The sequence below is a fragment of the Bos mutus genome, chromosome 20 (genome assembly GCF_027580195.1).
Source record: "Bos mutus isolate GX-2022 chromosome 20, NWIPB_WYAK_1.1, whole genome shotgun sequence".
Taxonomy (NCBI): Eukaryota; Metazoa; Chordata; class Mammalia; order Artiodactyla; family Bovidae; genus Bos; species Bos mutus.
Genome location: NC_091636.1, coordinates 22957410 through 22972228, shown reverse-complemented (window position 1 = coordinate 22972228; position 14819 = coordinate 22957410). Strand labels below are relative to the sequence as shown.

Sequence of the window (14819 nt, the reverse complement as noted above, 5' to 3'; positions counted from 1 at the left end):
CCCCTGAATGTGTCATTATGGGTACAGGAGTTCAAACCACAGAGAAGCACCCTCTCCCATAAAATTACATGGTCAATTATCCTGTAGATAATTTTCACAGTTCAGCCCAGTTACCCATATCTGGCTCATTTGGGCACATAATTAAACCAGGCTCATTGAAAATATCCATTTAAACTAAATGTAATGAAAATGAATGAATTTCTTACTATACTGCATTTACTCAGGGAGACTTTGTTTCAATTTAACCTGAAAAATCAATACTGCAAAACAATCCTAACTTGAATATATTTCAAATGTGTATGACAACCTAGCCTCAATATCATGAAAGGAATGTTCCTTTGAAGTATTTGCAAAATTGGGGAAAACCTCACAAAAGGGCATTTTCTAAATATGTGTAAGCACAGAGACATGATTATACCTGCCAGTTATAACAGAGCTGTATGATTATTAAGTTCACTTGGTGAAATGTCATTTCAGAAATCACTCAGACCTAAGTTTTTATAATAAAGGTATTCAAAGTTTGCTCCTCTCCCCAACATCTGACATTTATAATATAGGGTTTTTAGGAAACTCTATTAAAAATTACCTGCTTCTGCAGCCACCTCTCATGCCTTCGTTGTTTCCGTCTCAGATTCTTCAGCTTGCTCTTCTCTCTCTTACTGAGCCTCTGATTAATTGCACCCAGTGAAAAACTGCCCGAGTGCAGGAAGTTCAGAGGAGAGAGGTGCTCTTCCTGGTCCTCGGCCTCCAGCGTGCTCCTGCCAGCTACGGGCAGGTCCATCAGGAAAGTCAGGCTGTTAGGACTACCATGGCCAGAATACACGGCAGAAGCTTCTAGACCACACTGAAATTCTCCTCCTCTTTGTGTCTGGGTCTCACGGGGAGCCACTGAAAATCTTTGCAGCAGCATATTAGGATCAAAACTGGATGAAATCTGAAAGGAACAGTTATTTTTATTCGATTCTAAAGGCAAGCTCGGAAGGTCAACAGTCTGTGTCTCATTGAGCCCAGGATACACAGTAGTCTTACTATGGATTTCATATAAAGTGGGTAATAAAGTCAGTTTCTCACTGATGCTCAGATCCAAACTATGTGATTTTCTATGAAAAGCTCTCGGAGCGCATCTGGTGGTCACTAGCTGTGGAACAAAAAGCTGGTATTTTGGATCTGACGCTTTGAAGAGCAGTTTTTCGTTCTTCATCTTGAAATATGTTGACCGTACCTCCAGGCAGAGTGCTTCAGTTAATCTTCCAGGACCATTATTATTTGGGCCCATGTTTAAAAACCTGTGATTTCTGTTTCTGGAGGCGCCACCTGTCAGCAGAGTTTCCTTGTCACAACCTGACTGAACTCTAGGATGTGACAAGTATTTCAGCGATGGTCTCATTAGTCGGCCTGACCGTGTTGGCTGATAATCGGTACGGCTCTTGGAGAGATGTACAGCTGCAAGCTGGCCACAGGAACATTTTGGAGTGCTGACAAAATTAAAGCCCCCTAAACGGGCCCCACAGAAAGGGCAATTCAGTTTTCCAACTGTCCACTGGGCCTACAGGTAATAAAGGAAAATAAAAACAATGCTTTCATTGTAAAGTAACCAAAGAGAATGTGAGTTTTTGTTGTTTTTTTTTAAGCCGACCACATGAAAGTTTTCTATGCCACAGAAAAGGCCAGCTTTCTGTTTTCTGATTAGTAGACAGAACGGTAAATGGAAACAAACCTTCCAATAAACAGAGATAAGAAGCTCCAAAGGTCTAGAATGATAACATAGTGCACATCACACCCGTCTACACAATACTCCCAAGATTCTAAAGAGTCTTTTAGACAATAGACTGAATATGGATACAGTGTGAACTAATGAAAAGAAAAATACACTATGGAACCAGGAAGCAAATCGGTCTACAGAGCTTAATTTGCAAGTAAAATCTCAGAGAAAAGTGTCTGTTTTGATACACTTCTTGCATACCAAGCACTGTGGGAGGGAACTTTACCCAAACAGCAGAATAAAGCTCTTCCTGCCTTTTTACATACAACTGGAAGATATTGGTTGCATGTATCAGTTAGTTCATTTTCTCTACTCAGATTACAAATAAATAGTGAAATAGCTTAAAAATATCTTTTAACAGAAATAGTGGAATATCTGAAATGTGCTAATACATTTTACAAAGTTCAGGACACATAAGCAGTACCCTGGCATTCTCCCAGGAAATCACTACAATGTGAGAATGAATGCAAGAGATATCTAGCTAATGGTATTTTTTAACCAAAAAAGTAAGCTAGTCAGTGGAGAAAAGCAACTATATTTCCCCCAAATCATATTTGATATGATTTTCTATACTTTTCTAGTACTTAGGTGTTTTGAACTGGGAGAAATAATGAGGCCACATTGAACAAGTTCCTGCTCTTATACTATTTCATTAAGGATTCTTAAAAGTGTGGTTTTTTTCATTCTGATTGTGCCAGTAAGAGTCATTAATTTTCAAGTTTATTTTACATGTGTGTGCATACATGAGTGATACCCACAGGATATTTCATTCACTTCACAGGGACTGTTCTAGGTACTGGGGGATATAATACATAATGAACAAAACAAAAACTTTTGACTTCATGGAGTTTATATCCTAGTAGAGCATCGAGGTGATTAACATGATCAGTAAGTCATTCATGTATGTGGATGTGTATGTATATGTATGTGCATATATGTATGGATGTGCATAATAATTTATGTATGTTATACATACTTAAGCATATTTACAGGTTCTACATATCTTGTAAAATGTGTGTGTAAAACATAGATAGATATATAAAGTAGAGAAGGGAGAAAGGAAGTGTTTGGTGGTAATAGTTGGGAGAGGCAGTTGATAGATTGGCTAGGCGATGCCTCAATTAAGAATAAAGACCTAAGAAATTGATGGAACAAGTAGGTAGTGGTGGAAAGAGAATTCAAAGAAGGGGAATTTTAAAGTGCAAAGTCTGAGTTATAGAAGTACTCAGAGCACTCCAGTAATAATGAAAGCAGTAAGTGTAATCAAGGGTTACATACACTTTCATGTTTCCTGAAACAATGCATTCAAGAAAAATAGCTCTAATATGAGGACAAAAACATTCTGAAAGTAGTATATTCCTAAATTTACTCAGAAACTAAGGAACTTACTTTTTGTATCAGGCACTGTATCCATTCTGGAAGAGCTTCTATATTCATGTGCCACACATGACAAATATTTTCATCATCAGCTGAATCATTTGTATTCTGTTATATCAAAATGTATGATATTAGTCATGACTAGTTCAGATTTTATTTCACAAAATTCATATTTAAGTAAAACACAAAAATATAAATTCACTTTTAGGTAGGAAGGAAATACATACTGCCCTTCTCTCCTTATTCCCATTGCCAAGACAAATCTATAAAGTTTTGTTTTGTTTTTTTCACGGAATAGCCACATTTAAATTAACAAAAAAACAAACAAAAAAATCCCTCTACTTCACTGAGACCATCAAATTAAAACATGAGCACAAAGTCACTGAATGGACAAATCTGGCACCCTATTTTATTCTGTATGTGAGAAAAACTATTCATGACAACTTTCCCCAGCCTTCAATCTCGGAATCTAATAACAGAATAAAGGAGTTACTATATTCACCATCAAGATGCTCAAGAAAAGTTTAAAAGGGGAACTCCACACTTTCACTAATGGTTAGGACTCCACGCTTTCACTGCTGAGGGCCTGGGTTTGATGCCTGTTTGGGGAACTAAGATCCTGATGTGGCACAGCAAAAGAAAAAAGAGAAGACAAAAGCTTTAGAGGATTGGGGGAGAGGAATAATTGTGCAGGGAACTAAAAAGGCCCTAAATTTCAGCTGTGTAAGTATGGCAAAAATTTCAGGGACAATTTTGGCCTTTTGAAGTAGATTTGCAGAAATAAATGTGATCTATAGTTGAGACTGGAGAAGGCAATGGCACCTCACTCCAGTACTCCTGCCTGGAAAATCCCATGGACGGAGGAGCCTGGTGGGCTGCAGTCCATGGGGTCGCTAAGAGTCGGACACGACTTCGCAACTTCACGTTCACTTTTCACTTTCATGCATTGGAGAAGGAAATGGCAACCCACTCCAGTGTTCTTGCCTGGAGAATCACAGGGACGGATGGGCTGCCGTCTCTGGGGTCACACAAAGTCGGACACGACTGAAGCGACTTAGCCGTAGCAGCAGCATAGTTGAGACGCTATGACTTCCCAGTTGGGTCTTTAGTACCTCTGTGTCCTCTGTGACCTTAGGACAGTTGCTTTACTTCTCTGAGTCTCTGTTTCTTTTCCCGTTAAATTCTGCTAGATAACTGGCTCAGGTCCCTTCCAGGTCTACAGAATTTCATTCTATGAGATGACAGAAAGGGCTGAGTGACAAGAACAGGGCAAGTACATAGCAGATGTGAACAACACAAAGAATGACCTATGCCAAAGTTGTGACAAACGGAAACAAAAAGGGCCCTGGGGAACTATTTGGGGTGGATTTAAAGCCTGTCTGTCCCCAGGCAAGAGCAGTACTTGGGACAGAGAGAAATAGGGCAACATTTCTAAAAGTATGGCTGGAAAGGCCTGGAAAAAAATGGAAAGCATTTGCAATAAGTCCAGGAGATGAGCTACTGAGGACCAATCTATATTCTGGCTGAAAATACTATCATATGAAAATATCACATTATTTAACATATTAACTACCTCAACATATAGTGTGAAATAAATTTAATAATAAGGTACATCTCTAATACACACTGTTTTTTTAAAGCAAGTGAAAAAGAAGTAAATATACTCTGAATTATGATATTATAAGCATACACAACCTAAAAAAATCAATATTATAACTTTTCTATGGAAATATATGTATATAAATAGAAAAGGTACCTTACAGGCTGTGTACCAAATTGATATCACATGGTTTGAAGAAAGAAAGAAGTTCAAGATTAGGAAAGTTACTAAAAGGAAACTAACTTTCATGGAAAATTGTTTTAATGGGAAAATAAGTTATACTTACATAATTAAAATTTTATTTAAAATTGATGTAAATAAAATACATTGATTACTTCTGGTCCTGACAATACTAAAGTAAGTGGTATTAGACATGCTCTCACCATTACAACTGATAAAACTAGGCAAAATATACTATTGTTTTAAGACATTAGACCAAAGAAGAAGAAAAAAAGCACAGGGCTGTGATCTCTCAGAGAAGTCAAATAAATGAGGTTAGCCTAAAAATAACCCTGGATATCTGCTTCAGGGAACTTTCAGAACCTTGGTGTAGGGAGGAGGAACTCAATTAGTGTATGGCAGCCTTGCTGATTTAAGACTAAGATCAGAGGCTATAAAGGCTAAACAGCTAGAATTTACAGGACTGTTGTACCAGCAAGGAGAGGCCTGTAATTAGAAAAAAGTTCCAGAAATCTGTATAGTAATTCCTCTAAATTTTTGGTTGAATACTATTATGGAGGTATGTAGGGTGAGATATCAGACAATTGATAAAGAAAATTTACCCTGGAAAAGACATCTTCCAATGAAGCATAACTATTCACACAGGGCTCACAGTAAAGCTGGGAAGATGTTCAAGTTCCAAGCAGCCAGAGCAGAAGGATCTCAAGGAATATATGGAATATTTAGGAGCGATTCCAGAAGAGTTCTGTCTTAAAAGTAGGGCTAAATTAGCCCAAGAGTAAAGGCTACTAAAAAGCAACCCTAATAAAGTTGAATATAACCCTCCAAAGAATGAAATTCAATCACAAATAACTCATATGTCTGCTAAAACATTCTTTAAAGGAAGAATAATATCCAGACACTCAGTAATGTTAAATCAAAATGTTGTACCTACAAGAGAAATTACTAGATTATGTAGTAAAAAAAAAAAAAATGTGACCCACAACCAGGAGAAAAATTGTTCAATGGAAATATCCCCCCCGTTCCATCATGTTGACGTTTGGTAGAAAAATCATGCTGATGTTTGGCAGAAACCAACACAATTCTCTAAAGCATTTATCCTTCAATTAAAAAATAAATTAAAAAAAAAATCTCCCCCAAAGTGGAGAAGATTGAATAAACAGGCAGACTTTAAATCAGCTATGACACATATTTTCATGAGTATAATGAGAAGATAAATTACCTTAATACTAAATGAATGGTTTACCTAGAGAAAAAACTTCTGAAATTAAAAGTTTCACTTATTAGCAAATTGATACTGTAGAAGAAAATATCAGCGAACATGAACATATAGAAGTAAAAATGATGGGAAAAAGTCTAGCATAGGAAGAAAAAAGAGGAAAAAAATGAGCAAAATTGAAGTGATTTATGGGAAACATCAAATAGTGTAACATAAATGTAAATGCCTCTTCATGGATCACAGCCTTGTGGCAAAGGGACTTCAGTAACTCAATGAGCCATGCTGTGCAGGGCCACCCAAGGCTAATGGGTCATAGCAAAGAGTTCTGACAAAACATGGTCCACCCAGTCCAGTATTCTTGCCTCGAGAACCCCATGAACAGTATAAAAAGGCAGAAAGATATGATAAGATGCAAGATGAGCCTGGGGTGCCCATGCTGGCTGTGTGCCTGGCAAATAAGCATCTGTGGCGAGGGGCCAGGAATGCGGGGGTGGACCCAGGCACACGTCAGCACTTTGGAGAGTTTTTTTCTCAAGCAATTATAAAAGTAGAAACTTGTCAGCGTCATGATGAACTGAAGTGTGAATCCTGAAACACCTCTGCTACAAGATGAGCTCCCCAGGTCAGAAGGTGTCCAATATGCTCCTGGGGAAGAGTGGAGGGATTGCTGGGAGAAATATCAAACCTCAGATATGCAGATGATATCACTCTAATGGCAGAAAGCAAAGAGGAACCAAAGAGCTTCTTGATGAAGGTGAAAGAGACTGAAAAAGCTGGCTTGAAACTCAACATTAAAAAAAACTAAAAGCATGGCATCTGGTCCCATCACTTCATGGCAAATAGAAAGGGGCAAATGGAAGCAGAGACAAATTTTATTTTCATGGGCTCTAAAATCAACTGTGGATGGTGACTGCAGCCATGAAATTAAAAGATGGTTGCTCCTCTCCCTTCCTGACCTGACCATGATGATAGGGTGGCTGACAGGACCCCTGGAGCACCCTGCCTCCCAGCCTAGCCTGGAGATCCTCAGGGCAGCCCTAAGTGTTGCCAGCCCACTGTTCACAAGAGGAGACAGGCCGGGGGTTGGCCATGAGGTCAGGGTGGATCCCTGTCCTGCGCCCACCACTGCCCTGCTTTCCAAAGTCCCGTGGCAGAGCAGCCCTGTCCTGGTGGGGGCAGGGGCCTGGGGTGCCCATGCCGGCTGTGTGCCTGGCAAGTAAGCATCTGTGGCGAGGGGCCAGGAATGTGGGGGTGGACCCAGGCACACGTCAGCACTTTGGAGAGTTTTTTTCTCAAGCAATTATAAAAGTAGAAACTTGTCAGCATTGTAATGAACTGAAGTGTGAACCCTGAAACACTTCTGCTGGCCTGTGGTTTGAGACGAAAGTAAGGATGACAACCTGTACACCCCTTACCCCACTGCCCCACCTCCCCCCACCACAGCCTACCATGGACTTTGTCCAGAGGTCAGGGGCCCTGGGCCTGGCAAAAAAAATAACAAACGGAAAAAAAAAAGACACTTGCCCCTTGGGAGGAAAGCTATGACAAACCTAAACAGTGTATTAAAAAGCAGAGACATTAAAAAAAAAAAAAAGAGACATCACTTTGCTGACAAAAATAATATAGTCAAAGCTATGGTTTTTCTGGTAGTTATGTATGGATACGACAGTTGGACCAAAAAGGCTGAGTGTGAAAGAACTTATGCTTTCAAATTATGGTGCTCGAAAAGACTCTTGAGAGTCCCCTGGACTGCAAGATCAAACCAGTCAGTCCCAAAGGAAGTCAATCCTGACTATTCACTGGAAGGACTGATGCTGAAGCTGAAGCTTCAATACTCTGGCCACCTGATGCAAAAAGCTGAATCACTGGAAAAAAATCTGATGCTTGGAAAGACTGAAGACAAAAGGAGAAGAGGGTGGCAGAGGATGAGATGTTTAGACAGCATCACTGACTCAATGGACATGAATTTGAATGGAGAACAGAGGAACCTGGCCTGCTGTGATCCACAGAGTTGCAAAGAGTTAGGCTCAACTTAGCAACTGACAAACAACAGCAACACGTGTAAGCGGAGAAAAGACAGGACAGTAGGATAAATCATGGCCAAATTTTCCAAAGGCCACACGACTGAGCGACTTCACTTTCACTTTTCACTTTCCTGCATTGGAGAAGGAAATGGCAACCCACTCCAGTGTTCTTGTTTGGAGAATCCCAGGGACGGGGGAACCTGGTGGGCTGCCGGACATGGGATTGCACAGAGTCGGACACGACTGAAGTGACTTAGCAGTAGCAGTATAGATCAAAGCAACTCAAGGATTCTTAAACAGCGTAAACACAAGGGAAACTACGGCTCTTAATAAAATTGCTGAAATTCAGTGACAAAAGTAAGCATCAAGAGAAAATAAGTATCCTACAAACAGGAGAAAGAAGAAAACAATGATTTTTGGAATTCCACTTAGCACCATAAAGGAATAGGAATTTAGAATTAGCTTCCTGCAACAAACAACTAGGAAACCGAACAAAATGTAACAAACAACTATTCTCAGTCAGTGGGACAACAGACAGCGAAATAGTGACTTCTGAGAGAAATAAATTAACGGAGCTTACAGTCATATAGACTTTTATTCTGGAGACAATTGAAGGAACCCCAACAGAGTCTGGTCAGCTTTCTGAGTTGAGGAAACAGGAATCAGATTTTTTAGAGGTAAAGGCAAACTAAAATTTGTAGGGCACGGTATCCAAGAGAAATAAGAAGAAAAAAGCCTCAGAAACTTGTATATGGTTTCCCCTTGAGTCTTTGATCAAATTCTAATCTGGTCATGCTTAGAGTAAAACTCCAGGAGACTGTGCTAAGAACACCTACAGGGGAAAGAACAATTACAGAGGCTATAAGCCAAACACTTTCAAGAGCTCACACAGGGCCAGGAATCATTATGTTCCAACCGGTCTGATGGAAAAGGACTCATTCAATAATGAGGCATTCAGTAGTGACCCAAAGGGTCATTCCCTAAAAGTGGGGCAAATTAAGCCTTAGAATAAGGACTACTCTCAACCCACCCTAAAAAACCTAAAAATAAGTTTCTAAATTATCAAACTTATCTACAACAACTATTAGGCAGAATGAAACATAAAATCCTTTAAAAGAATAAAACAAAATATAATACTCTACAAAATGAAATTTATAATCTTTGGTATCCAATTAAAAATCCAACATGGTGCAGGCCTGGGTGGAGAGGAATAGCAGCCACTATGTGTGTGTCAGGCATAAAGCTCTATCCAGATCTCTTCTCCTTGTCTCTCCAACCAAAGAAAAGCCTTAAATTACTAGGGAAAGGACAATACACATTATGACCTTTGGAGCACTGATGAAAAACAAAATCCTCTACTCCTGAGAGAGTGGCAGGAATACAATGCTGGACCCAGAACTATAACTGAAAGGGACAGGAGCACCTAGATGGGCAAACCCCTATGACCCAGGGACACAGTGCCTGCTAAGACAGAGGCTGTCAGGCAAGCAAGGCGGATGTAAATTAGGGAAGAGCAAGGAAAAGATGGTACCGGTAAGGATGAATTGAAACACACATCAGTTTGTCTCTGATCTTGAGAGTCTGGGTAGATAATAGAGAAACTAGAACCCTTCACCACAGAAACAAATATGTTAATACACTTATCTGACCCAGGAGGTGGAGGCCAAATAAGAATCCAGGGGAAGGTAGAGAAGTTACAGGCTTATTGAAGTTGTTCTCCCTCTTCAAGGTGAACCAGCATAATAAACTATGGGGATAGAGAAGAGATCAGCAATTGTCAGGTTTGGGGTGGGGATGAAAAGACTGAATATGAAGGGGGAAACCACAATCACATGTGATCCAAATCAAATCGCTTATGATTATACAGTGGAAGTGACAAATAGATTCAAGGGATTAGATCTGATAGAGTGCCCGAAGAACTACACACAGAAGTTCCGAACATTGTACAAGAGGCGGTGAACAAAACCATCTGCAAGAAAAAGAAATGCAAACAGGCAAATGGTTGTCAGAGGAGGCCTTACAAATAGCTGAAAAAAAAAGAGAAGCAAAAGGCAAAGAAGAAAGGGAAAGATATATCCTTCTGAAAGCAGAGTTCCAAAGAAAGCAAGGAGAGATAAGAAAGCCTTCCTAAATACTCAATGCAAGGAAATAGATGAAAACAATAGAATGGGAAAAACTAGAGATCTCTTCAAGAAAATTAGAGATACTAAGGGACTAACATTTCATGCAAAGATGTGTACAATAAAGGACAGAAACAGTATGGACCTAACAGAAGCAGAAGATATGAAGAAGAGATGGCAGATGCGGGGAGCGAGCTCCGCCCCTGCCAAAGGTCATGAGGAAGGAGGCTCGGCATACGCAAAGGCGGGATCAAGCCTCAGGAGTCTCCCTGGAAATTCTCGAGCATCTACCCCCAAAACCAGAGTCTGCCTACTTTCTGCTTTGTGCTTTCACCTACACCTCTGACTTTATGGGGGCTGTCCCCCACTACCTCTCTCTGAAAAAAGAGTTAGCTTACAGCTCCAGTTAATAATTCCTGGGTGTGACAATGTTTCAACCTACAAACTCCTTTGGAAGTCCTCTAGCCTGCCTGAAAATGTTTTTTCCGGCAACATGTGATTGTTCAGAGCCTCCCAACTGTGAGAGGCAGGAGATGTTCTAAACTGTCTAAACACAGATTCCTTTGAGTAGTTAAAAGATTGATTAGAAATTGTATTGGTGAAGGGTTTTTCACTTGTTGGGCCAATGTTTGCTGCTAAGTCTCCATATCCCTTACCTACTGTGTCCTTGGCAGTGTATTGATTGATATAATGGGTGTATAGAAATGTAAGTAGTAGCCTCAATGTTTGTAACCTTGGACCCTTGAGTTAATTCTTTTCTTGATTGAGCCCACCTCACCTTTGCCCTATAGGAATGCAACTTTATCCAATGCTTTTTGGAGGCTGGTGCCTGACTTTAGAATAATCACCTTCAGAGAAAAATAAGTTTCTTAAAATGTTAACAGGCCTCCTGGCCAGAAGATGATGTAAATCACCTAAACTTTTGTACATGATAAGTTTGAAAGCCTGGCTTCGATAAGGATTAGGAACTGCTGTCCTTGCATGACTCTACCCCTTCCCCCATTATCCTCTATGCACAACTTAAGGTATAAAACTACTTTGGAAAATAAAGTACGTTCTTTTTGTTCACGGAAATTTGGTCTCTCCATGTCGTTCTTTCTTTCACCTTCTAGCTGAACTTTTCCTCTGAGGCAGGGAAGCTCATCAAGCCTACTAATTTTGCCTGGGCTTCTAAGATCTGACCAGGGAGGCCTTAGTGTCTCCTCTCCTTCGGGAGAATGGGAGGATGCCTGCGGCCTTCATAGGTGATGTAAATTCCCTGCTTTGGAATTTTATTCAGCCTCTTGTCTTCACTGAATCTCTTCGCTAAGCTATCCTTATTTCACCACTCTTTATATCCTTAATAAACGTTTAATTAAGCAGTTGTTTTCTGATCTCGCCAACGCCGTCCCCACTTCGAATTCCCTGGATCCACCGGGGCTGGACCCCGGAATACACAGAAGAACTATACAAAAAAGATCTTAATGACCCAGATAACCACAATGGTATGATCACTCACCTAGAGCCAGATATCCTGGAGTGAGAAGTCAAATGGGCCTTAGAAAGCACCACTATGAACAGAGTTGGTGGAGGTGATGGAATTCCAGCTGACCTATTTCAAATCCTAAAAGATGACGCTGTGAAAGTGCTGCACTCAATATGCCAACAAATTGGAAAACTCAGCAGTGGCCACAGGACTGGAAAAGGTCAGTTTTTATCCCAGTCCCAAAGAAAGGCAATGCCAAAGAATGTTCAAACTACTGCACAACTGCACACAAAGTAATGCTCAAAATTTTCCAAGCCAGGCTTCAACAGCAAGTGAAATGAAAATTTTCAGATGTTCAAGCTCAATTTAGAAAAGGCAGAGGACCCAGAGGTCAAATTCCCAACATCCGTTGGATCACAGAAAATGCAAGAGTTCCACAAAAAACATCTACTTCTGCTTCCTAACTACACCAAAGCCTTTGACTGTGTGGATCACAACAAACTGTGGAAAATTCTTCAAGAGAAGGGAATACCAGACCACCTTACCTGCCTCCTGAGAAACCTGTAAGGAGGTCAAGAAGCAACAGTTAGAACTGGACATGGAACAATGAACTGGTTCCAAATTGGGAAAGGAGTACATCAATGCTGTATATTGTCACTCTGCTTATTTAATTCATATGCAGAGTACATCATGCGAAATGCCAGGCTGGATGAAGCACAAGCTGGAATCAAGATTGCCGGGAGAAACATCAATAACCTCAGATATGCAGATGACATCACCCTTATGGCAGAAAGTGAAGAGGAACTGAAGAGCCTCCTGATGGAAGTGAAAGAGGAGAGTGAAAAAGCTGGCTTAAAACTCAACATTCAAAAAATGAAGATCATGGCATCCAGTCCTATCACTTTATGGCAAATAGATGGGGAAACAATGGAAACAGTGACAGAGTTTATTTCCTTGGGCTCCAAAATCACTGCAGATGGTGACTACAGCCATGAAATTAAAAGAAGCTTGTTCCTTAGAAGAAAAACTATGACCAACCTAAACAGCATATTAAAAAGCAGAGACGTTACTTTGCCAACAAAGGTCCACATAGTAAAAGCTATGTTTTTTCCAGTAGGCATCTATGGATGTGAGAGTTGGACCATTAAGAAGGCTGAGTGCTGAAGAATTGATGGTTTTGAACTGTGGTGTTGGAGAAGGCTCTTGAGAGTTCTTTGGACTGCAAGGAGATCAAACCAGTATCCTAAAGGAAATCAATCCTGAATATTCTTTGGAAGAACTGATGCTGAAGCTCCAATACTTTGGCCACCTGATGCAAAGAGCTGACTCATTAGAAAATCCCTGATGCTGGGAAAGATTGAAAGCAGGAGGACAAGGGGATGATAGAGGATGAGATGGTTGGATGGCATCACCAACTCGATGGACGTGGGTTTGAACAAACTCCAGGAGATGGTGAAGGACAGGGAAGCCTGGCATGTTTTAGTCCATGAGGTCACAAAGAGTTGGACATGACTGAGGGACTGAATGAACAACATGAAGGGGGAGTGTGAGAGAATTTAGGGAATAATGTAATTGCTCTGTATCTTAAGTGAAATTATGAATATTCAACCCTATTCATTTGTCAAAATCTTGGCAACTCTATCCCAAAGAGTAATTTTACTGTATATAACATGTTTTAAATGAAGGTGAAATGAAGACTTTTTCATAAGGCAAGTGAAGTGAAGTGTTATGTTAGTTGCTCAGTCATGTCCGACTCTTTGCAACCCCATGGACTATAACCCGTCAGTGTCCTCTGTCCATGGGATTTTCCAGGCAAGAATACTGGAGTGGGTTGCCATTTCCTTCTCCAGGGGATCTTCTTGACCCAGGTATCAAACCCGGGTCTCCTACATTGCAGGCAGACTCTGTACCATTTGAGCCACTAGAGAAGCCCAAATCCAAAAAGAAATTTATCACCAACTTGTGATAAACAACATGTTCTTGAAGTACAAGAAAAATTTCATCAAACAAAATCTGGATCAACACAACTGAGTAGTGATCCTCAAATGGCAAATATGTTGGCAAATGTAAATTTGTTTTTTTTAGTTTTCCGTAAAGAAAACTTACTTTTTAAAGCATATCATTAAAATATCCTGTGGAGTTTTAAATGCAAAAATTAAATGTATGAAAACAATACAAAGACTAGGACATGAGGGAAGAAAGTATACCAAGACTCTCACTCTATATATAATGTGGCATAATACAATTTAAAGGAAGATGGTGATAAACTAAGGATATATGTTGTAAACCAAAAGATCAACCACTAAGGAATAAAAGTACCCTAAACAGTAGCTCAGTTGGTAAAGAATTTGCCTGCAATGCGGGAGAGCCTGGTTGGATTCCTGGTTCGGGAAGATCCCCTGGAGAAGGGATAGGCTGCCTACTCCACTGTTCTTGGGCTTCCCTGGTGGCTCAGCTGGTAAAGAACCTGCCTGCAATGCAGGAGACCTGGGTTCAATCCCTGGGTTGGGAAGATCCCGTGGAGAAGGGAAAGGCTACCCACTCCAGTATTCTGGCTTGGAGAATTCCATGGACAGGCCATGGCGTCACAAAGAGTCAGATATGACTGAGCGACTTTCACGCTTCACACAAAAATCAACAGAAGACATAAAGAAATCCTGTAAATAATTAAGCTAAAAAGTCAGTAAAAGTATAACAGAAGATAGAACATGAGGCAAAGAATAAGTAACATATTACATTTAAGCTCAAACATATTAATACTCACATTAAATCTAATGGTCTAAATACTCCAATTACAAATCAAAGGATATTAGACTGGATGACAAAGACCAAATGTTAGTCACAGTCATGTCCAACTCTTTGTGACACCATGGACTGTAGCACACCAGGCTCTTCTGTCTATGGGATCCTCCAGGCAAGAATACTGCAGTGGGTTGCCATTTCCTTCTCCAGGGGATCTTCCCGACCCAGGAAATGAACCCAGGTCTCCCGCAATGCAGACATAATTTTACCGACTGAGCCACCAGGGAAGACCAACAGAGACCAAACAATACATCATATACAAGAAATTCA

The 14819-nt window shown here is 40.3% G+C and overlaps 1 protein-coding gene across 2 annotated transcripts in view; it reads right to left on the bottom strand.

Moving 5' to 3' along the window:
* Positions 1-14819, bottom strand: part of RNF180 (ring finger protein 180) — a 283154-nt gene that overhangs the window by 208946 nt on the left and 59389 nt on the right. For both annotated transcript variants that reach the window (XM_070357832.1, XM_070357833.1), the window contains exons 3-4: positions 3152-3247; positions 587-1546 (exon numbers count right to left, since the gene is read on the bottom strand). In XM_070357832.1, coding sequence (XP_070213933.1) covers positions 587-1546; positions 3152-3247 — 1056 coding nt within the window. The remainder of the gene's footprint in view (positions 1-586; positions 1547-3151; positions 3248-14819) is intronic.